Raw genomic sequence first — 24,639 nt, 5'->3', positions numbered from 1 at the left:
ACTTGTTAGCCAATACAAAAGCAAACCTTATGGCAATACCTGCTCGGAACCAGCCTGACTGCCCAGACTTCCAGGCTGTGCAAACTCAGCCCACCCAGGGCTGGCTCAGAGAGGGACCCAGCTGCCACAGATGTGTTCTTCAGCTGAGCTCTCTGCCGGGCTCCCAGCACAGGCACCAGAGCCTTCCCCATTCCCTTCCCTCAGAGAGGTACAGCAGACAGTTTGGATAACAAAGGCATTTGGTGGCCCAGGACTCCACCGCGCAGAGGAGATCCCGGAGCCAGCGCTGCCCCTGAGTACAACAGACGGCACAGGGAGCTGGGAGCAGAGAGGGTCACCAGTGCCCCGGGGGAGGGATTCTCCTCAAGGGAGTTTGCAAAACCAGAGCCTGGTCAAGGCAGGTCCAACGGTTAGTATGATTACAGTATCCAGCCCACGTTGCTGAGTCCAGCTGGAGGCCAACACATCCCTTACAGCACTGTAGTGTTGCATCTTCAAAAAAAGCTAGAGAAATTACAAAAGAAATCCAATGACAAACAATTCTATCTCCCCTCTTCCAGTGGCATTATAAATAGACAAAAGGCACATAAATATGGGAAGGTGCAAGAAATAGGAACAAAGCTGAAGGAAGAGGATTAGGCTTTTATCCCTATTCCACCCAACAAACTGGGTTTCAAAAAATCTCTGCCCTAGGAACTGTGAAAAAAAACCTTTATAAAATGACCCCTGCTCTCCCTCCCCCCGAGCTGTTCTCATAGGAAATGATCAGCCTTGTAATGCTGCAGCTTATAGCCAAGATTGACACAATCCCATCCATTTAAAAAGGCAGAAACCAAATTTCTGAATGCTTTCCAATTAGTTGAGCTCTTGGTCTCCCACTGTCCGCCCACCGAATACCACAGGCTGTTCTCAAACGAACAAAGGCTCTCCTGTTTGAGAAGCTCAGCTACGTTTAGATTTGTCCAGAGACTGTGGTGACACCAAGTGTGCCCACTGTGATGTCTTTGTTTCCTTTCATGATGTCATGCAGGCTCGGCATCGACCCCGACTTAGTCTGTATCAGAGTTTTGATGAGCTTCCCTTGCTCGGACACTTTAGACCGTCTCCGTTTCACAGCCCTCTTCTCAGTCTTTGTCTTTTGGGCCTGTCCATTGCACAGACTTGTGCAAGCTGAAATGCCACAGAAATAGGACTCCTCAGACTGTGACGAGGTTTCAGAGCTCCCTTCGGACGGAGGGCCCTTGTAGGAAGAGTGATAAACCTCCCCAATGTTAGAGAAGTCCCTCTGGTTGGTGAACAGCTTCCTTCCTTTAACCTCCCCGTTGGCTATGGGGTGCAGAGGCTCTGCTGCTGGCTTCAGAGTCTCTATTTTTTCACTTTTGTACTTGCAACGCTTTTTCTGGAACCAGAAGCAGACAGAGAGTCAGGGGCTGCGAGGCAGAGCATCACACCCAAGCCTAAGGTGCTGCAGGGCAGAGCGGCTGAGCCGGGCACCACCTGCCAGCAGAAACACACTCAGCTCAGCCTGCCCTCCTCACAGCCACCCTACCTTCTTCTCTGGGGAGAACTTCAGGGGCTCCACAATGTACAGGTCCTCTGGGTCCACTGTAAGAGAGAGAACATCAGTTGAGCAGCCCTGACAGCGCCACCCTTCTGAACACGAGAGCAGGGCAAAGTATTCCACTTCTGGCACACGGTTTTGCTCCCATTAACGGAGTGGAGGCAAAACACACCAGCACTGCAAGTGAAGACAACACACAGAGGAATTTCCCTGCGCTGCCACAGCAGCTGTCAGTGACAGGCACTTGGGAGAGCTTGACCTCCTGCTTAGGCCATAGGAGAGAACACCCTCTGGGGACAAGGAACAGTAGCCACCACATCAGGTTCTACACCAACAGCTACCGACAGAATTGTTTGATGTGCAGCCTGCCCAGGAAAGGACAGATACTAGAAGCACAAGTACCTATCAAGGACACAGATGTTCAGACTGACATGAGACCAGCTTGGCATTCCCTCATCAGGGCTTTGTAAATCATTCTTCCAGGCTGAAGCAGAAAATTCAGAAGAAAAAAAGAAAAGAACCCAAAGGAAAACCCCAAAGAACAACAACAACAACAATGTGGTACTGAAAAACAAACCAAAGCAGCAAAGTCTATGCCTGCAGCACGTCTCTACAGCAACACATTCCCAACTCAGCAGCTTTATTCCCAGTGCCAACCAGTGAAGCAAGTTTGCCAGACCCAGAAAAGCAGTGCCAGCTGCAGATGTGGTGGTTGACCATGTTCTGCACCACCTCTGGTTTGCACGATAGGCATGGTCTAAGGAATGGCACTCAGCTGTCCCGAGTGCAACCTCAGCACCAAGACAAGCAGGCTACATTTTCTTGAGAGAGTTAATGAATCTGGATCCCAGACATCTGCCAGGTTTCAAAGACTGGCTATTGTGACTTCTTGGCACTGGGGCAGACTTTCCACATATGGCATTAAAAAAACCAGCCACCATCAAAAAAGACAACTAATCTACAAGGACATGTTTGCAGGCTGCATGGCTCTGGCCCCCAGTGCTTGCTACCAACCCAAGAAAACATCTGCAGAGCATAAATGATAGCAAAGACTCGAGCATCACTCTGCACAGTTCTGCAAGCATCTGGTGGCTCATGACCCAGCTTCTCCAGCAGGTGCACATGCACTGCTATAATCCAGTGTGCTTTGCCATCAACTTGCAGTTCCATTCTCACACACTGCACAGCACCAGGAGGGACATTAGAGAGCAGTCAGTACCTTGCTCATGAACCATCTTCTCCTCCAGAACATACACATGCACTGCCATAATGCAGTGTGCTTTGCCATCAACTTGCTGTTCCATTCCCACACCCTGAGCAGTAGCACACACACTGCACAGCACCAGGAGGGACATTAGGGACCAGATGTATGATATGGCACTAATACCTTCTTTACCAGCTAGCTGGAAAGACTGGGATCTGACCAGGGGAAGAGAAGTTCTTCTTTTCAAATTCATATCATCATAGGAGGAAAAACACCTAGGAAGAAAAGCCAAAGGTTTCATAGACACTTGGTTCTCAGGACTTGGTCACATTTTTCATTAAGAAACATCTGTGGCAGAAGGACAATTACTCACTGAGCTGCCCAAGACAGCCTGACAAGCACAGTGCTGTGTATTTGCAGCAAGCTATCAAGGCATGTTCAGTGTGGCTGCTACAACATGCCCCTAAGGAGGGGACCATCCTCTTTGGAGCAGCAGTGGCTTTATGCCATCAATCTGCAGTAAGATGACTCGGAGCTGAAGCAGATTGCTAGCCCCAGCAGATTCAGCAATCTCAGAGTGGCTCAGGCTGGAAGTGACCTTGAACACTGGACATGAAATACCAATTCAAGGTGCAGGAACAATGAAGTTTCAAGTACAAACACATTACCTTTTGGGGCTGGGGTAGTGATTGCTTTTGGGAATTCTGGAGAGGTAATCATCACAGAAGCGAGAAGGGCCCCTGCAGCGCTGCACACACAGCACCAGGCCCAGGGTGACGCAGAGCAGCAGGGCAATCACCAGGTACGTCTGGCGATCAGACACCTGCAAGAGTTTGAGGCACTTGTTACGGACAGGGAATGGCTCAATGGCTCGTGACGAAGCTCACAGTCATGCCATACAACTGGTTATATAATGCAGCAAGTGCCAGAGAGGTTCTTAAGCATCAACTTCACCAATCCCTCTGACATGCCTCATGTGCAGATCCCATTATTGCCCTCCCCAAGTCAGTGATCAGCCTAATTTCATCAAGAACCATTTCACAGAACAGTGTCAATTCCATTGCACTACAGGGAGTCTGAGACATTAAGTTACTCTACCTAAACTGTATTTTTATTGTTTGCTCAGACTACAATCCTGGGGCTAGTAGTACAGCCTAGTATCAGCACTGCTGTGCACAGAACAGCTTAAGCTACTCAAACTTTCCCCTCTTCACAGAATTGTCAGGGTTGGAAGGGACCTCAAAGACCATGCAGTTCCAGCCCCCCTCCCACTAGCCTCTTCCCTTGGCTGGCAGCTCAAGCAGGCTGAAACCACCGCTACGGACAAGCTCTCAGAGCTCACTACAGCCCCCGGCATACATTTGTGCCCCTCTCCCAGGCCACTGGAGTGTAATTACCTCTCGTTTGAGGTCTGCCACAGTTGCTGACAGGTTGTGCACCAGCTGCGTGACGTTGGTGAGCTGTGCCTGCAGCAGCTGGATGGCCTCCGTCTGCCGCTGGTCCTGCGGAGAGAGCAGAGGCCCTGCCAGTCAGTCACAGTCACACACACTGAGTCAGGCTTCTCTGACACAGCCAGGAGCCCTGCAGGCACAGCAGCTCCGCAGCAACACTGGCATGCAACACCTGGAGCTGCTTAGGCAGCACCAGTCACACACACGCTCCACATGGCCACACTTCCACTGCTGGAGTCAAGGGTTGGAACACTGCAGGAATGTGGCTGCTGACCCTGCAGACAGGCAGCTAACAAGAAGATAAATACATCTGCCCCTGGAACAAAGTCTCCAACTTCTGGCAATTCTTTCCTCAAAGTGAACTTCCCTAACTGGCAGAAGAGTTAAGCACTCCAGCAAACCATACCTGCTCCTCTGCTATTCTTGAGGTGTTCTGGAGTTTTATTATTGTTTTATTGAAAGCCTTCTGCATTTCCTCCATTTGCTTGCGGTACCTGCAACAGAGAGCAGAGGTCTGAAATGCTCCTTCACAAACCTCCTCAGCACTAGAGCTGTCTTCAGCAGGAAACTTCTCCTTGTTCACACAAATGTAAACACTGAGTGCTTTTTCCTTTGAAGTTTCACACACAAAACGGACGTGTCTCTTCCTAGAGTTGTGTGTGTTGGTTCTCCCCCCCAAGGTTAAAAATCAAACCCATTTCAACACCTCAGAGCTCAGCACCAATTTACTCCAGCTCACTATGCAGAGTTCTCTCCAAAGCCTGACTGCCAAGACAGACAGCACAGCAGTAAATAGAACAGAGCCCTTCCTTGGAATCACTCCTGAAACAGGTACATTTTCTATTCTCTTGTGACTGAGCAGCACCACAGGTGATGGATCTACACTGTTCACAGCAAGGTCTTGGCTCCTTCTCCATGCCGTCTTCACCAAGTAATACTACAGGTAACACAGCAGTTGAAGTGGAAATAAACCACGTAGCAAAGGCAGCACTGTAATTCTCTGCCCTTCAGTTTAACACCAGGATGTGCCCCTTTGTCAGAAGGATTAGTGCTTACACCCTGGCAACACCTTATCCTTTTAAAACCCCACAGCACTGCTCCTCCAAACAATCCATGTGGCTGTATCCCAGACACAGCCAGGGCAGCCCTACCACCCTCGCACATCTAGATCAGATACCCAGGATTAGGCATTTCTCACTTCCCAGCAAGCTTTAAGCCCTGCTTTACGTTGGACCCCGCTTTCACTGTACTACTTTGTGTCCACCCCCTGCAGAGCTGGCCAGCCATGACGTTTAGCTATGGCAGACTCCTGCCACTCTTCCTCACACATACCTCTGGCTAAGCTCTTCCAGGTAGCGGCTGCTGAGAGACATGTTCACCTCCAGGGCTTTGATGCGGTTGTTGAGGCGCATGAAGACAGACTCCTTTTGATTAGACCCATGAACAAGATTCCCATTGGCATAGCCCAGGTCTGTTGAATTCTGCAGCTCAGCATAGAAGTCTGTAGCTGTTCTCTGTGGTCCCCCTGAGACCTGAATCGCCATTAAAGCTTCCTCAGTTGCCTGATCCTCCTCCTTTGTTTCGGCAGACACAGAAGATTCCGCAGGAGGCTGAACAGGTTTTTGCACGTCTGGAGCACTCTCCTTTCCTTCCCCAGCATCACTGGCTGGAGTCCCCACTGTATGTTCAGGCTGAAGAGCAGTGTCTGCAGGACTTGCAATCACTGGAGTGGCCACAATCTCTTTTGTGCTCATCTCCTTTACCTCAGTGGCCACACTGGTCTCAGAAGCCAGAGGCTTTTCTTCTGCAACAGAGCTCTCAGCCTGCTCTGTTTCTGCACTGATGTCAGCTACATCCACTGGGGGAGTCACCCTTGCTGCTGCCCGGCCTGCATCTTCTTTTGCAGGCTCCAACACAATGTCTGTTGTTGGCAATGGCTTCACTTCAGAAGTGACTTCTAAGAGGAGGGACTGAGAGACGGTCTGAGGATGGCTGGGTTCCAGCTCGACTGAATCTATGGTGTCGTTACTGACCTCCTCATGGACCGCGCTGCTGAAGTCGACTGCCACAGGAGTTCCAGATGGTCTCTCAGCTTGGCTGGCTGCTTGCTCAGGCAGAGGCTCATCTGCTGACGGATGTACAGACTCGGTCAGAACTGCCTGTGGCTGCTGAACACCAGCAGTGTCATCTTGCCCTTGTTTACCTCCAGCTTTACCATGCTGCCGGCACACAGCTGCTGCAACCGAGCACCACTTCAACAGGTACTCTGAAAAGGTGGAAACACAACACACTGTTGCCATGTCACAGCAGTACTTCTCTGTTTCCAGTTCAAACCATGTGGATGCCTCCTCTTCCTGATCATCACTGGGCAGCAAGGTTATCGTTGACTGGCTCGTGTCTTCCTCATACTCTTGTACTAGCTGAACAATAGGACTTTCTTTGGTGGAATCCACAGTTAGTTGCTCTTTATCTATCTGTAGGATCTCTTTAGTAACAAGTCTGCAACCAAAGAGTTAGAGACAGAATGTTACTTCAACAGGTTCATATGCCTGCTGCTAGAGCGTTAGCAAATCTTATTGCAGTGACCAGGGGCCAGCCTGGATACAGTCAGTGTACAGTGAGACACTTCCAAACAACAAACAATGGAGACTTAGTGATGCATCACTGCAGTTAGTTTGTAGCCACTTCCCTTATGATATGTTGCAACAGTTGCCTAAACCTCAAGGTACACTGCTCTGGTGAGCACAAGACCATACTACAGGTTTCACCAATTTCCTACCTCTTAACTCAGGGCAGTAAGTGCCACACCTGAGCATTCTACTGCCAAAGGATCCAGACTGGCACACGTTACTCTGCTAGGAACACGCTTTAAAACAACCACAAACTACCCCAAGACAAATCACTCACTCTGGTGAAGGGACAGGAGTTGGTTCAGGCAGCCTTGGTGCAGCTGTTGAAGTTGCAGGGGTGGCAGTGACATTTTCAGACACGCTTTTGTTCCCTGCTGCAGGAAGGAGGAAGATGTGAACATAAGCACTGAAGAACCATCCTCATTGTCAATGAATTTTGTGGCTAGCTTGTTGTTGTGTTTTTGGGGGGGTTTGGTGTTTGGTTTTTCCCTTGCTGTTTGTTTGGCATTTGGGTTTGTTTGGGTTGCTTGTTTTGTGGATTTGGCTCTTGGTGATGTAGTTAAACTAAAACAGATTAGCTGCAAATGTCAGTCAAAGCTATCTTAATGAAAGTGCTGCTGATGGTTTATGCATACAAAGCTACAGTCTCAAAACATTTCCAGGCAGAAGCTGCAAGTTAGACTTCACAACTGAAGCTGGGTAAATACCAGGAGTAAAGATCTTTGTGGTGGTTTCCCTCTCAGCAAGTTCAGCAATCTTTGGTCCACTTTTACCAGTCAGTAGGACAAAAGTGCTATGGCAGTAATCAGGTATGTCATAAAGGGTGAAAAAGTCATTTAAACACAGACCATTCAACTCCTCACCAAAGAATTGCAATAAAAAGGGTCTGTCATCTAAAAAAAAAAATTAACTTGAAAACTACCTTCAGCTTCAGGTGACTCTTCAGTTTTGGCTCCAAGCATGTTAGCAGCAATATTCACCATACTCAGGATAGCATCTAAAAGAGACAACAGCTCAGAGGACATAGTCAAAGGACCCAGAGATGAGCACCACTGAGCAATCCATCCCATAACACTTGCTTGAAGCTCATCACACCATAGGGCCATCAAGAAAATAAATAAGCTGGCCATTGTATCAGAGTGGATACATCTGCTGGTTTTAAAGGCTGAATTTATAAGCTAGAAACCGGTCTCTGAAAACCCACAGCCAACTTTTGCCAGCCAGCCATTAAAGCAACAGAAGTACTACCTGAAAGCAAGGAACAGCAAGACAAACAGAAGAATACTTAAGCATGGAATTTTCTGGCAACCTGAGTGTGTGAACTGCTGCAGAAGGTCCCAAGTCAGAAATTTCCAGCTTAAATATTCAAACAGAGGAGCTCCAATAAAGACACATTGGATCATTTGTCCCCACAGCACTGAAGAAGTGACTCAGTAGATGTCATTTGTTAAATGACCAGGACAGAATCCTGCCTTTGAGCACAGGGTGCCCACAGCATAAAGCTGGACTCTGTCATTTCACATCATGCCTCCCTCCAGAACACCCAATCTGACTTTCATCTCTGATACTGTTGCAAAGTGACAGCTCTACAAAAGTTGAAAATTTGAAGATGAATTCTACAACTTATAATCTGGCACTTGAATGCCATTTAGATCAGTTAAGGCAACTGGAGGAAAACCATACTGAGGATCCACAGGTCTGGCTTAGATTTATTAAGTATCTGTTAAATAAAGTTATTTTTAACAAAATCACAGAAGTAAATGCAAAGAGGCTCTGGCCTGTGCCAGCAGATGGATTGGATACAGCACCCCCCGGTCTTTGTACTGAGAATGTTGCCAGGCTTACTTCCTCTCCACACAGGAAAGGGCATCTTCTTACAGACAAGCAAAGCCCATCCCAATTTTGCTCATTTCTCCCCCACCCATCAACACACACCTGTCCTGTGTCACATGGATAACTTCATCAAGTCAGAGAAGCATTTGAGAAGAAATGCCACATTTCTTAAACTTCAGGAAGCTCTGTTCAGAGCCTTGGGTCTGCCTTTCCTCCAAAACAGGTCAGACACTACAATACTGCCCCACAGTTCTGATCCAGGGCTGCCGCCTTCAAAAAGTCATGATGAACAGCAGGCATTAAGCTTCAGGGAGGAATGATGTGCTGTTACTGAGAAGTGGAAAAAGGGGGAGAAGCCTGCCAGCTGAGAAGAACAGCAGGAGGAAGAACAGTGAGCTGATCTGGTTTGATCTGTGAGGGCAGCTATCTGAAGCCCACTCTCTCCTCCTCAGGAGACCCTCTTCCTCACTGTTCAAGACAAACAAAATGCAAGCTGGAAGTCCACCTCATTTGTCCACAGGCACATTAAAAAACCAACACTAAAAGCACACACAGACACCTAGAACTCAGTATTCCTTAAAAACAAGGCCACTGAGTACCCTGCCAGAGATGAAAGGTCTCACTCGCCATATCCACCAGCCAAACAAACTAACGACCACAGCAATGTTTCAGCGCTCAGCTGCACTTCTACAGCACCGTCACTAACAGACACTTCAAACCTTTCATCACAGCCTTCCTATTCTAACACACAGTTTTGGCATTTTTTTTAGACAGCAAAAAACCCACTTGCAATACTGCACTTGCAGACAGAACATGTGAATAAGCCTCATCAAGACAGTTCCAAGACAAACTCTGAAAGCCAGAGAACAAGAGGCAAAGAGTGTCAAGGAGGCAGGCACTGCTTTCCCTCATCTGTGAGAGGAGAGCACGTAAAATAAATGGCTTTTTCCACTACTCCCCCTTGAAAACTGCTCTAGACTGTGCAATATTCCTCTCCATGACCCTTTTGATCCAAGTGACAACTACGTTCTAGGAAACAGTAGCAAAGACCTCTGCAGCTCTGATCCACTGCAGTACAAGGAAAGCCTAAGCCCAGCCAGCATTCACTTTGGGTGCAAATCTACATCTCACTAACCGGGACAGAAGGAAGAGTACTACAGTGCAAGAACTCTTTGGAAGTTGTTTGACACTTGATGTTCTCCTAAATAATTCAGCAGTTGGGAATGCTTATTGAACCTGGACAGCCAAGTGTTCTTAACCCCACACTTGGAGGTTTCCCCATGGAAAACCCACAAGAGACAGTCAAGAACTCCCTCTCAAGCCCCCCCAAAATACAGCTCTTATGAAGAGCACAGAAGCAACATTTGCATAAAGCCTTCTCTGAAACTGATCTCCATCCCTTCCTTTCAAGCTGTATCAAACAAAACTGCCTATTGCCTCCCCTAGGTAAGGCAGCTCTCCAAGTTGTGAATGATTGTGGTTCTACAGCACTTTAGTACCACTTGTTTACAGCCCTATGCAATGGTCATTATACTAAATACCCAGGATCCTGAAGTACAGAAGGTGAAGTTTACAAAGAGATGTGGAAAGCTCTATTTTTAGACTTTCAGAACAATGCCCCAGCTTCAAAACTGCTACTGCTTGATCCTGTGCAATTAAATAGGAGTCACAACAAATTCGGCAGAAAAGTCAGGAAGTCATAGCTGCTGCATGACAAAAATCTCCCTGCATTTAGAACTAGCTCATTTTGTTTCAGCACAGTAACATACTCACTTGTAGCAGAACCAAGGAGGTTTTTGGAAGATTTTTCTTCCCCTGTACTGTAATCCAGTGGATAATCTAGGTATAAAGAAGAACACTTATGACTATGAGACAAATGCTTCAACATTTCATTCAGCTGTCATCTGACAATGTGAAAGTAAAACTACAGAAACAAAGCTAAAGGTCAGCCATTATATATAGAAATACCAAGCCCCAGGCAAGGAGAATCCCAAGGAGATTCAGGGTTCAAGATTCAGTTTCCCCAGGATTCATGACACAGATGCAGCAACACCTCATTGAGTTTCACATGTTTATCCTGCTCTTCCTTGCGAGGGCTGGAGGTTCTCCTATTTCTTTCCATACAAAGTCTGCAAGCCCAAACAAGCAGCTTGCAGCACTGATCACAGAGTCTCAGGAAAATAGGCTATGGACACCAAGCATAAAGCTATTTTGTGTCAGCTGCTTTGATTGTTTCAGGTCTCCTTAACTGCTGTCAGTACATGTGGAGGAGTGAAAGGTAAGCCAAACAGACTTACTTCCAGCATGTTCAAGTAACCCTCCAAAGAGTTACAATACATCAAAACTTAAAAGGATGGCTGGGTAAGCCCCAAAGTGCTGAAACACTGTCAGCACTAGGAGTAAATTTGACAATCCTTTACCCCAGGCAAGCAAAGAGCCATGTGAGTAGCAGAAGATGTCTGAACAGCAAAGGAAGCAGACGTTTGCCTACCATAGTCTTCATCAAAGAGTTCTTGTCGCTCAGACTGATACTGGGAATCCGCTATCTCTTCGTACTCTTCAACCATGCTTGTACCAAATACCCTTGAAGAAAGTTTTAAAAGTAAATACCTACTATTAGTCCATCAATCATGCAAAGACTCAACAAAGTTGGGTAGCAAATACATTAGATAAGCAATGGTTGCTTTCAGTTAAGGAAACAAAGCAGAAGGCATGCTTATCTTCTCACACTTACCCACAAAGACCACTGAATACTTTCAAATGCTGCACCAAAACACAATCCTGTTTTTAATTCTAGTAATTCTGGGACTTTTTCTCCTTTTTAATTTGAACTGGTATCTAGACTTCCTTGGCTCAAGACCTCCAGGAGCTTTTACACCTCTAATTTTGCCTTTGAACTTCTTTTTTTTTCCAAGCAGCAGAGAGGTTGATTACTCTCTGAATTACACACAGTTATCCTGATTGAGACATTCCAGACATTGCTAACTGCATGTGCCTGGGATAGCAAGAGACACAACAGCTTCCCAAAAGGCTCCTGTAAGGCTGCTCAGGCTCCTGTTTCCCTAACACTCCCTGCAAATATAAACTGCTCCTTATGTACAGGAGAATCAGAGCAAAAGACAAAGCTTCTTTAAACAGATGGGAATCAGAGAAGTTAGGCAGCTGCTTCAATTCAGTATTTGCAAATAAGATGAAAACAGAAGTTGTCCAATCGCCACTGCAACACTCATCCCCACTGCAGTCAGGTAGAAAGATGAACACAACACTTGAGAGATTACCTTATAAGACTTAAAGGACAAAAATGTTCCGATCCAAAGTGCGATATCAGCTCCACCTGAAGAACAAAAGGTACTTAAAACTCCAAAGCCCCAGAGTCAGAAGTGCACTTCAGACAAATCCAACCTTGAAATTGCAACCTTTTACTCAAGAGATTTGTAAATCGCCCACAGCAGCAAAGACTTTGAAAGGTTGTTCTTGCCATGCATTAAAGTGATGAGTCACAGCAGAGAGCACCCCAAGCCCCATGCATTTATCATTCCAAAAGAAGAGTTTGCTAACCTTTATGTACTTGATGAACATCTGAAGCAAGAAAGGAAGAGAGAAAAAAAAAGATGTCAGTACAAAAGGATGAACACATGCCACAGGCAATTACAGGTTGCTTGGGTTTAATTCAGTACTACAACTGGCCAAGACAACTAATTACGAAGGATGAAGCTGCAATGCTACTTCATCTGACCTGGGTAGCAAGATGTCATTTAGCTCTTGTACCTTTGCAGATTAAAAGTAACAAGCAGCAAGGGGTTTATTAATGAACTTCAGTTATTCAATTTTTCTAGGCAGCATTATTGCAGACAGAACACCTAAGTGTGTTAAGTGGTAAGTGTATTTGTTCCCCCCTTAAAGAGCACAGATTACAGAAAGTGGCTGCAAAGGAAAACTCCCTTCACAGCAGACACTGTGTACTGCTGCTTCACATTCAGTGTAGTCTGCTTCAGATCCTCTATACATTTTCTTCCAGCAGCACTCATATAAATTAATGATACATTTGGAATCTTCTGTCAGATGTGTATTTCTAGAGAGAGCTTGACTACACACTGCTATTTAATCAGTCTAAGCCACCTTGCAAGATAAAACACATTTATTAAGCCAGCATGCAGACAACTAACGAATGATCTGCAAGTGAGGTCATGAAACTATTCCCATAAAAGCACTCTTACAAAAAATTTCCATCACTTTGGATACAACTTCATCAAGCCTCTTCAAAAACCTGTAGGCTAGGCACACCTCGGCTTGCTTACTTTCTGGGGTACAAAGTAAAGACATTGTGAGGATGACCCTTTGAAAATGGACACTCCCGAGGCAGAACACTCCATCTGCCAAGAGACTAAGGGCTGAAGCACCTAGGGTGAACCTAGCACTCCAACAAGCTACCTTAGGGCATTAATTCAGCCAGAATTAAATTAATTAATTAAAGCAGAATTTCAAATGAACTCTTCATCCTGTGACTCATGCAGAATTCCTGGGTGGAGAAGTTAGGTAACTATCATTCACAGCTGGTGCTTCTCTGAAGCACCAACTGTCATTCAGCAGCACAATTGTTTTGTTGGCAGCACCACAACTGGAAGGTAACATCACTTAGAGGACCTAAAAGGTTTGTACCTTATTTGAATTCAGACCTCCACTAGGTCCCACATTAGCTTTCATATCAGTCCAAGTACCACACTGTTGACAGAATTTTATTCAGAGGCTCCTGAGGGAAGAGCTTGCTCAGTTATTTTGAAGGCAGAGAGATCATGGCAAGACCTGCAGTAGCAGTAACCTAAGTAACTCCCATGAGTCACAGTTTTGATTAAGTAACTGCAAAACTGCACTTAGAGACTACTGACAGGAAGCAGAATTCAAATGCTTACTCTTTCAGGTTCACTTTAAACTGCATAGCAGAATACTGGCACAACGGTACCCAAAAAAGGGGCATATTTCAATCTGTGCTCCAGGGAGTGTGATTGTGTACACATACCACAGATATTTTATATATATATATAAAATATTTTTTATATATATGCACACACATTTTACATATATATGCACCAAGCAAGTACAGCCAAGAGTCAAAATAGGTCAAAACTTCTGATCTTACATTCAGGAGACAGTTGGTTAAGTCAAGTAAGAAAACAGGCAGACAACATTCTATTCTATTCAGGTATCAACTAAATATGTCCTTGGACACAAGGTACGTGCTTGGGCATCAAATGTTCTCCAGATCCTGTCACCTTTGTGAGAAAGGCAACATACTGGTGATTGCCTGAGAAGGTTTAGTACATGGACAGTCACAGAAGGGCCACTGCCACTAAGCAAACCAGCACTGCTCATGGCAGGGCATGCTTTGATAAGATGCTTCTCAGGATGCTGGTGTATAGAGTAAGCACAGCAAATCCACCCTTTACCTTAACATATTTTGCATACATCTGTTCATCCAGAGGAAAGCTTTGGACATTTCTCTCATCTCTGGCATGGAAAGTACCTAATTTAATCCATTTGTTCGTTGGGTACCTAAAAAAGAAACAATGGAATCAGCTAAAAGAAATGAAAGAACCTACTGTTCACAGGCATCTGCTGAAGTTTCCCAAAGCATCTTTTCACAGAAAAAGGGCTTTTGCTTTTTTTTCCCTTCCCTTTTTCTTTCACTTGCAAGATAGCAGCAATGTGCTTGTGGAGAGAGGACTTGCAAGATAAAGCTCAGCACAACACAAAACCTCAGCAGTATCTCTTCACACAGTGGAAACAGCGTGCGAGTCCTTGAAGCATGAAACCCTATACTGGATCCAACTACTGAAATCCAGCCTGCAGCAGAGGTTCTGGAATGGAAAAAAGTTACCTCAGATGAACACTGAGCAACATGACACCCAAGTGGCAGATTGCAAATATTACTGTATGCAAGCAGCAAAAGAAGTGAGCAAACCAGAGCTGGAAGCAGGCAGCAGCCCAAGCGCTGGAAATCAGAATCTACGCGTTTGAAGCGCCGAAGCAGCAAGTGGGGGTTGATGCCTTGGGTCCAGTCTCTCCTCTTTCACATGCCACAACAACACAGGAAGCATGGAAAGAACTCAAGCCATGTGTTCTACGACCTCACAGTTGTCCCTTCCATGAGAAAAAGTGCTGAAACTGATAACATCCAGCAAAAAATCCGTACAGTTTCACAATCCCACTTCGCACAGCAAGAGGCACACAGAGACCATGTTTGGTGAGGCCGTCTGCTGAACACTCATCCTTCATGTGTCCCTCAGAAGGGTGAGCTTTGACCACATACCTGTCACTAATAGACACCAGGAAGTCTTTGGGAGTGGAGGAGAACAATTCATGGTTTGCAATGTCGAACTGCTTTACTTGGACTGGTTCACAGAGCTCGATAACAAACCTTGAAGAGAAACAAGAGATTTGTTTCAAAAGCACTCTTCCTTCTGCAATTGCAGCCCTCAGGCCCTCACCTTGTTACTGCATCTTTCACTGGGTGTAAAAGAACAATATGAAATGCTGTACAATATGGAGGCATTACTTGCTGCTCCCTTCAAAATCACTAGTGGTATTTCCCTGCACATCTCAGCAACACCTGCACCTACAGAGCTTCCTCATCTTGTGCTCAAAAGCAACAAGTCACAGAACTAATAACTGAGGATAGCAAACACCATTCAAACCCCACCTGAAACAGCAGTTAGTATATGGTACATTCTGATTATGTGTCCTGGAAGTAATTGACAGCTGGGGAAAGAAAAGTCTTTACCAGAACTCTCTTCTGTAAAGTCATTAATGATGGAAAACCCACAAATACTGAAGTGAATGAAGGGGAACCCTTAACCTTCTCAACACCACAGGCAGAGTTCTATGGGGGACATCATAAAGCATCTATACTAATCTTGCATTCAGGAGACAGTTGGTTAGGTCCAGTAAGAAAAAAAGGCAGACAACATTCTATTCTGTTCAGGTATCAACTAAGTAGGTTGGACTTGATCTTTGAGGTCTCTTCCAACCTTGGTGATTCTGTAAATCCAAAGTTCTTCACAGACACAAATCAGTCAGAAACACACCATGTTATGTCAGTCCCACAGGGGAAGTGATACTCACTCCTGTCACACAAGCAAGCCTCAGCAACCTACCAGATTTTAGTACTGCAAGGATTTAGCATGTAAAGGTCCATGTTTTCCATCAAAATAGCAGAAGTGCTCTGTAGCAAGAAGAGAATTAGTATTTTAGACTGTATGGTTGATACTAACCCAGCACCAAGAGGTTTTCCCCTCTCTCCAAAGTTTCATATTAGCTGTTTAGACTAATGCCAAGTCTCACAAATCTAAGGAGGCTACCAGGCAGCAGACAGTATGCTGTGTTACCTGGGACAGCCACAGGCTATGTACTGCAGTGAGCTGCTTAATACAACTTTGTTCAGTTGCTTGGTTTCAGTACTAAGACTCTTCTCCCCCTTCCAGATTCACTTAGGTTGATGTCCCATATTTTGTGAATCAAAAATCACAATAAACCTGACCATAAAAAGATTACTTCAGAAATCAGTGTTCAGTTTCCACTTACAGCACTTTGCACCACTACTTGCCTAAGAGTAAACTGGAAGAACGCACAGTAATGCTTACCTTGGCTTCCGGATTCGCTGCCAAAATCTTGGCACCGCACTCTACGGAGGCGTAGTTATTTCTGTTCTTCTGGACTTTTTTTGTGGCATGCTGCCCACCAGCTGCAGAAGGGTGCATTGACTGACCTAGGGACGAGAAATACTGCTACTGCAACCACCACAGACAGCATTTGCACTTCCATGGAACTTCTGCTCACTGCTTTTCTACAGTAACTGCTATTAATTGTCTAGTGCTGTTGCAGGCTGCACAGCAGACAGTTTCCCTAGTCACACATGATTTTTGTGAAGATGCAAGTGGTCTGTAATTAGACCAAACCAAGGAATCCTAAGCTTACTCTTTTCTTTCTCCACTTCCATGACTTTCTTCTTCCATTCATCAAATGTCGGAATGTCTCCAGGGTCCTTTGGGGTCATCACTGATGTAGGGTCAATTTCTCCTGTTTTCTTATAGTCTTTCTGCAAAAGAACAAAGCATCAACTGTGAATGTGTCTCAGGAGCCATGAAATACAGATGAACTTCAATGCTTAAAAAAAAGAAGCTAAAAATAATACCAACTCAGCAGCAGATGCACCATTTGAGCCCATGCTGAAAACTTGCCGCCAAGGCAGGCCCGGGGCCCCAAGAGACATGTGATTGTTTCCTGACAGGATTGTGCATTCTCTCACTGAGATTTGGGTCATTTTTGGGGCTCCATACACTAAGTAAAACAATCCTTTTGTCTCAAAACATCTTTCCTTATGGATTTTTGTTCTTTCCTCCTAAGGAGAAAAAGTTTTTGTAGCAGAACTCTTCAAATATGAATGCTGGTCATGACAGAACTCCAGAGGTCTCCAGGAGTTTCTCCAAACCTCAAACAGCAGAACAAGATACTATTTTAAAATGTTTTACTGTTCAGTGACCAAAGAAATAATGTTTTGGAGTTGCCTGACAAAGCAGAAACCCCTTTCAATTAAGCATATGCTATACCATCTCAAGTCAGCTTCCCCATTGTACAAGCTAACTTCCAGCACATCACCAGCCGTGCAAAAAGCTGTTCTAGGCACATCAAGTAGAGGTTATTTTGTAGACCACATTTTATAGGTAGTTACCAGAATGACTTCTTGGCAGGTTGATCATTTCTCTGCAGTGAAAGCAAGAATTATACCACAGTTCTATAGCTGAAAGCCCTCAACCAGAGCCAAGCCCACCTGAGTACACTGCAACAGAATTCTAGACATTGCACACAAATACATCCTCGCGTCTATTTAGAAATGAGCAGGCCTAAAAACACCTCTCTCTCCTTCTCCCAAGAAAGCTCAGGACACAAGATCCTCTTTGGACTATGAAGAAAGTGTTAAGTCAGACCTCTTAAGTAAGCAATGCCAAATCATGCTGCTGCTTAACTACGGCATCAAGTCAATACCCTAATGACTCAAATTGCACTCAAAGCATTGGGGTGAAGAAAGACAATCTTGGCTTTTGGGGTTTTTCCACAGTAGTGGCTTACAGCAATTTGCTTGTAGTAAGTTCTCTAGAAGGCTTTTCCTGGCTGTATAGGATTGTTTTAAAGCACACTGTATTCTGCTCAGTGATCTCAGAAAATAAAGTTACCAGTGGCAGTTCAACCCCCACAGGAACCTGAACAAGCAAAGCATGGCACTGCTGAGACCTGGCTTGTTCCTTACCCACCTGCAAAATGGAAGCTTCAGGAAGTGCCTCACAGAGCAGCACAGAAGCACTCCCACAGTTAAGCAGAGACCACCTGTCTAGCTCAATATCCCACAAACAGTGGCTGAATAACTGATCTAGGAAAGAATAAAACAAACCCCAAATGCTTTCTCTTTCCTCCAACTGTCATCTTTGCCTCCAGCCATCTGCTTGCTATTCAGGAATTTCCTGACTCAGTCAAGAGCCAGACCTCAGACTTCTACAAACTTACCCAGACCACGCAACAGCCTCCAGATGTTTGTTGTGGGGTTTGGGTTTTGTTTTGGGGTTGTGTTGTTGTTTCTTTTAAACCTATGCAAAAGTTGAAGCATCCACAGCATCCTGGGGAAGTCTCATCTGGTTTTCTGTTACGTGAAGATTTCCTCTGAATTCCACTTCAGATAGTTTTATTTGATTTCCCCAAGTCATATCTTAAGAGACTTAGCTCAGAAACCTGTTCTGTGCCAATGGATCAAGCTTGCTGCCCTTCTCTCCCAGTTTTTCTCCCTTGTGGAGATGGCAACACACAGTGCTCAGAATGGGAGTGCTGTGCATTCACAGAGGGGCTATCAGATGGTCATCATTCGTCTTTCACAATGGTGACAACCTAACAGAGGGCATTAAGCTCCTGTGTCCCAAGCAGGTACCAGTAATGCTTACCTCCCTTTTTAAGTTCTCTGAGGCATTCAGAGCAGACTTTTGCTCATCTGTCCCCTTCTCAGGTGCTGAAACCTTTGACTCAAACTCTGATTTTGTCTTCTTTCCCTTGCCATGTGAGGATGATATGTTCTCTATATGCTGCCCTGCAAGGCTGAAAGTTTTCATACTATTAGCACCTATAAGCCAATCACATTATCAGCCACAGGCAATATTAATCACACAAATCTGAAGATAAGCAAACACACACAAGTGTGTGCTGGCATCCAGGGCAGAAAAGAACAATTACTTTTAAATGATTCAAACTCACAATCTGTTTAAAATGTCAACACTCACCTTTCTGGGGGACTGACAAAAGAGGAAGGTTCACTCTGCAATTCAGCCTCAAGTGTTCCACCAATATCACAGTCAGGTTCTGACTGCTCAGTTTCACTGGAGCTGACTACAGGGATATCAGCACTGGAATCTTGTATTGCACTGAGGGAAAAGAAATAATATGGGCTTTACCCTTCTGGTAACACAACCCACCCCACTAACCAACCACAACACCACAGCTATTTGAAAGCTTTTAAATACAGTCTTACAGAAATAAATCAGGAAAGAGGAATGCAGAATGCTCTGCTTTGTGGAACTGCATTCTCAGCTGTACCCATGCAAGAATGGAATTTCCTTTTCCAGACTGTTTGTCTCAAAGGAACACAAAGCATCTAACCAAACACTGGGAAGGACAATGTTTCCCATCATCACTACAAATTAAGAACAGCTTCAGAGTTACCCAGCTGCCAGCAATTTTCCTTTTCAAAGGAATCAAAACAAGACTGAGTCCATCACTAAAAGCTCCTAATGTTCTCAAGCCAGTGGGCAACAATCAGAATAGCACTTGGCTAAAACTAGGAGAAAAGGAGTGGCATAGTGCTGTACAGTACAGCCAGCCACAATCCCTCCTTTGCACTACTCTTTTTTCCTACTGCAATAAAAGTGAGGTAAACCAGCAGACCATCATCCAAGCTGCACCAGCAGCCCACCCTAGCTAAATCAGCCCACTCCCTTTACTACTTCTCTCCCAGAAAGGCAGAACACTTAATCAGACAAATCCAAGGCAGAAACTGAAAATAAAGCCTCTCTCCAGAAAGGCTGCAAGGGGTGGGCAGAAGATGGGCAAGTCACTCCCAGTTGGCAACGTCAGTGACTGTCCTTACTTACCCACTGCAGAGATGACTTCCACATTTAGGCTATAAACCAGATCTCAGTAAGGGCTTTATCCTGCCTCCTAAACTTCAACATAAGCTTTCTACAGTGCCCACAGCAAACTAGGTTAATCCAATAACATGGCAGAGATGCCAAAACACAAACAGCATGTCAGCAACTTAAAAAGGGATCTTCTTGACTCCAGCTGCAGCAATTGCCAACAGAAGCAACCACAACACACCCAGGGAGCCAATTTCAGTACTTCTTAAACAACAACTCCCACAACATTAAAAACAAAACCCCTCACAGGCAGTCAAGGCTTTTTGCTAAGTAGCAAAATCTAACAACTACTAGGAATCTAAGAATTCATTAGCTACAAGCAGGGAGCAGTTTCTCTGAACACCCCAACAGGCATACATCTGAGATGCAGAGTTCAGCTCTGCATGGAACACTTCAATGACTGAAGGGAGGTCAATCACCACAATTGAAGAGCTCCACATATTCCTGACCTGGGTGGGTAGATGACACTTTGAATAACTACCAAGTAAATATGGCACAGGTATGGACTTAAAAATACTCTCCTATCAGAGTGCACCCAGAGGGCCTTGAGTAATTAATTTTTGCAGGAGGCAAGCAGCACAAGCCCTAAAAACTGCAGCATCCCCTCCCCTTTGAATACTTTGTCAGTGGCTTTGCCTTAATTACTCAAGTGCATTAGCAAGCCCACTATGTATGGGTGCTCTCTTCACTTGCAGCTAGAAGAGGTTGTCAGGTTGTTTTTCAATGTGTTTCCCCAAATTAGGTCTGGATAGAAAAGCTACAATAAATGCTCCACTGGAAAATACTCCCTGCAAGGTAAAAATAGTTTGGACTGACAACAGCAGGGTTTAAAATGCATTTACACAGTGCAGTAGTCAACAAGCGCTACAAAATCCCTACTGAAACCCCACTTTTGATTAGAACTACAAATTTGAGAAACTTGATTGCTGGATATTTGCAGTTGAAGATAGTTAGGATGTACCAAAGTACTTGATCTTGCTTAGCACACAGGGTAAGATCAAGCAACAAAAATTTCCAGACCTTTCCTGTGGTGAAGAAACTAAATCTGGTAAAGCAGAAAAACTGGACCATTAAAAACCCACCACCACAACCAGAACACCACCACACCACTGAGGAGAAGCCTACTTGATTTTTCATGTGTTGAATGTTTATCTACCAAAATATCAGAGCTTTGTCAACAGATAATCAGAAGAATATATTCCCCTTAGTACACATTATAACCTCCAGGAGAACTGTCACAGTAGAAGCAAACACATGGATTCCCATACTCAAGTTAACACTTGACAGCACAGCATTCCACAAAACAGAGGCACAAAACTAAGCACAACTGAAGACTGCCTCCAGCAGAGGTAGCTCTGCAACACAGAAATCCAGACACTGACACCACAATTGCAAACTGCCATGGCTGCATGGGTACTAAAATTTGCTGTTTCATCAAAAGTCTGTCAAAATCAGACCTTTAAGACTGTTCTGGTGTAAGGCCTGAAATAAAATCATGCAAAGTTCTTCCTAAAAACAAAGCAGAAGCATCACTGAAGCAGCTTTGATACTTGTTAGCACAGATGTGAAAGGCCAGAAATCCTAAAGAGCTGGGGGCTTCCACAGCACAGATTATTTAGCACATGTAAGCAGCTGGACGTTTTTCTGCCAGAATAGCAGCTAGGAAACTGATACTGGCAATAACATGACACTCTGTGCAGGTACACACCTCAATCCACACACTGAGTAAGTGGCATGTTCCATTAGCACTGACACCATAAAAATCTAAGTGCAGCAGAAGAATCTAACCTCACTAAGTAGCCCTTTGAATGATATCAAAGTAAGCCATGCTCTCCCAAAGGCCAAAACAATGCATACAAATAACCTCAAAACTTACTCAGGCTGTGAGACTGCAGGCATCTCTGAGGTAGGTGAACTGGAAATGTTTTCAGTGCTTGCAACTATGCTAGAAGAAGCTTTATTTAAATCTGCTGAAGGTGGAGTCTGAACTTCAGGTTGGCCAGCTTCACTCATGTCTGTAGTCTAGGAAAACATCAGAGGAACAGACTTTTCACAACTTGAACAGCAAAAGCATTCATGCAGTAACATCTGCTGTGGTAGTTTTAACAGCACAGATTCCTGTCATCAATGAACCTAAAGAACAGGCAGAAAAATGTTTCCCAGGTATTTTGCTTTCTTCCTAAACCCAGGTGGTATTCAGTGCTACTCCAGGGTAGGAGCAACACTATTCTGTAGTCTGCAGTAGAAGTGTAAAAATATTAACTGGAGAAAAGTTTGTGCAAGAGCTTCCTCACCCACCCACTTCTGCAAAGAGACAGCCTCAAGAACACATGCTTGAGTGTTTCAGCATGAAATGCATTCCTCTGTTTGCATGCTCCATGGTCATAGAATCTATGCTTTCTCTTTTCAGCCTCAGTTTCATTTTGGGGAAGGCTGTCAATTTTATCACTCAAACAGAGGTCCAAAACCATTCAGAAGTCCATTCCATTGTAACTGAAGAAAGGGATAAATTGCTTCTCACTTTTGAGAGTCTAATAATTTTGAGTCTTATTTATTCTGGTCTTCAGTTCTCCTAAACCCTTGCACAGCATAATCAAAAGGAGGCTTTCTAAATCTGGAAAGCACACAAGCATCCAAACAGGCCACACTGACTCTTGGAGCAATGGAAAATACTCTTCAAGGAGAGCCTCTGGGCACCAGCTGGATTACTCAGTCATCTAACTGAACAGGTCTGGAATGTTTTACCAGTAAGAGAGTTACATATCTAGCCCGTGCAGTATATACTCAGAAGCACATCCCATGTATGTTGTCATGTAATCCACAACACACAAATCCTCTCTAACAGTGGTCTTTGTAACATTTGACATCAAGCACTGACATACAACTGAAACACAACCCCCTTTCCATTTCAACAAGGAAATGACCCAAACGGGAGCCATGAAGGATGACACTAACTGGACTGCTGTGATCACCAAGCCTGATGTGCACAAGAGACCTCAGTAAGGAGTTTTGCTTTATCTACAGAGAGACATCCATACCTACAGCATCCAATTTTAATCTATCTTACAAGATGTAGTCACTACCTACAACGATTAAATGACTCTTATTACATATGCACATGGGCAGCACAAGACCTGTCAGCTCCCACATTTTATCCTTCACTGGAAACATGAGTCTGACAGCAGCCCTGCATGCCAGCGAAATGTGATCGATGGCTGCCACGAGCTTTAGATAACCAAAAGGAAAGACTGAAATCAAGAAGCATTTGAGGAATGTACATAGTAAATGAAATAAAAGTCTTGCCTGGTCAGGTTTTGCAAGATCAACAAGCAGCTCTTCTGTAGAACTCTGTGTACTGGAGTCTGCACGGTCAGACCCCAGCCTGGGGCCAGCCTCTTCCCTCTAGTGTAAAGGTAAACCAAGAGCAAGCATCAGTAAAACAGGCTCTCTGTTCTAGTAAGGGGAGTTCCCTTTGGCATAGGCCAAGTACTAGGTGCAGACCTTTACCACCAAAGTATCAACATGCAGCTGAGCTACACCAATCTCCATAGCAACTGGCCACATGTTTAAACTCTCACCTGGACAAGGATTAAAGCCCATTGAAGCAATTCAGTTAAATCTTCCCAGGAAAGACAGCCTAGAATCATTCTGTTGGTGTGCCAAGGAAAGTTAATCATTCTGATAGGATCTCATGTCAAGGGATCCCCCTTGCTGCCCCAAAACAGGAGGAAACTTGCCCTCTCCAGCCTACTGATGACTTGCAACTAGCAACCATTAAAAATAAACCTTGGCACATTTCAGTCACAGCAGATCATCAAAACTAGACTAATTCCACATCTGCTGGACTCTTTTAAAGTTACTTTCTCTTTGACAAAGACTTACCATCAGTGCAGTGATTCACAAATAAGAACACTTGAGAGCAGAGCTTTAAACCCAGACTGTAGTACTAACAAGAATTTACTTGCTCCTCAAGACTCTAAGCTGCGACTACAACTTACACAAGTTATTTTTGAGCAGTACTTCAAAAGGTGACAAGAAATCTGGTGGAATTTACACACCCCTTGTCTTGTAAGGGCCATCTAAAATCCTGTGAGAGGCTGCTATGCCATACCAGATTACATGATCAGATGGATTTGAGAAAGCTAAGGCACACACTGGCAAAGCAGGAAACACAAATGTGAGCAGGCACATCTTAAAGACAGCAGCTCAGCAACATCTCCCCCAAGTATCATTAGCTCACACCCTAGTCCCTGGAATAAATAGCATCAATGCCTCAAGAGACAACTGATCAAGAGCTGCAAGGCTGCTCTCTGAGACAGCTCCAGCAGCCTAGTTAAGAGACATAGGCTTAAGATTCCCCATACACCCAAGAGACTTTTCTTTCATGAATAAGAAGTACAGTATAATGTATGAGATTTCACATCTTTGAGCTTAAGTCCAGAAATCTCTTAATGCAGCCAGGCCCAGAGGATGAAGGGAAGAGTATTGCAGAAAAGCGGGAAAACACAACAGTGGCTTCCCAGTCTCAAAGCTTACTTGGCATTTCCAGTTTTGTTACATGAGCCATTACACCTGAGCAGGACTTTTCAGGCATACAGCAGAACAGGAAGGAATGCTATTTGCTCACCCAAGCTGGCAAAAGGATAGCTACCCTCTGGAAAAATGCTTAAGACAGACAATAGTTATAATTGGGGTTTTTTTTCCTGGTCAGGCTAAACATTGTCCAGGTTTG

The 24,639-nt window shown here is 44.8% G+C and overlaps 1 protein-coding gene across 1 annotated transcript; it reads right to left on the bottom strand.

The window, feature by feature from the left end:
• Nucleotides 1-387: 387 nt before the first annotated feature.
• On the bottom strand, nucleotides 388-23,245 carry SUCO (SUN domain containing ossification factor). The gene is made up of 21 exons (XM_009898246.2): nucleotides 23,211-23,245; nucleotides 21,784-21,929; nucleotides 18,996-19,136; nucleotides 18,663-18,813; nucleotides 16,651-16,771; nucleotides 16,317-16,441; nucleotides 15,831-15,898; nucleotides 14,987-15,094; nucleotides 14,124-14,229; nucleotides 11,958-12,013; nucleotides 11,171-11,262; nucleotides 10,453-10,518; nucleotides 7,769-7,843; nucleotides 7,124-7,220; nucleotides 5,549-6,715; nucleotides 4,623-4,710; nucleotides 4,163-4,267; nucleotides 3,434-3,588; nucleotides 2,949-3,040; nucleotides 1,550-1,605; nucleotides 388-1,399 (listed from the first exon to the last, which is right to left on the bottom strand). Exons 2-21 carry the CDS (start codon nucleotides 21,918-21,920, stop codon nucleotides 953-955), a joined length of 3,453 nt encoding a protein of 1,150 aa, XP_009896548.1. The 5' UTR covers nucleotides 21,921-21,929; nucleotides 23,211-23,245; the 3' UTR covers nucleotides 388-952.
• Between the last annotated feature and the right edge of the window lie 1,394 nt (nucleotides 23,246-24,639).

Source organism: Dryobates pubescens, chromosome 11 (assembly GCF_014839835.1).
Source record: "Dryobates pubescens isolate bDryPub1 chromosome 11, bDryPub1.pri, whole genome shotgun sequence".
Lineage (NCBI taxonomy): Eukaryota > Metazoa > Chordata > Aves > Piciformes > Picidae > Dryobates > Dryobates pubescens.
Note: the sequence above shows the minus strand (reverse complement) of the source record. Positions and strands in the feature narration are given on the sequence as shown.

Excerpts from the sequence above, each read along its gene's own strand:
- SUCO (XM_009898246.2), bottom strand. The coding sequence starts at position 21,920 with ATGAGTGAAGCTGGCCAACCTGAAGTTCAGACTCCACCTTCAGCAGAT. Across the intron at positions 19,137-21,783 it reads CCTGCAGTCTCACAGCCTGA|TGCAATACAAGATTCCAGTG; the intron begins GTAAGTTTTGAG and ends CTTTTCCCTCAG. Across the intron at positions 3,589-4,162 it reads TGGCAGACCTCAAACGAGAG|GTGTCTGATCGCCAGACGTA; the intron begins GTAATTACACTC and ends AAACTCTTGCAG.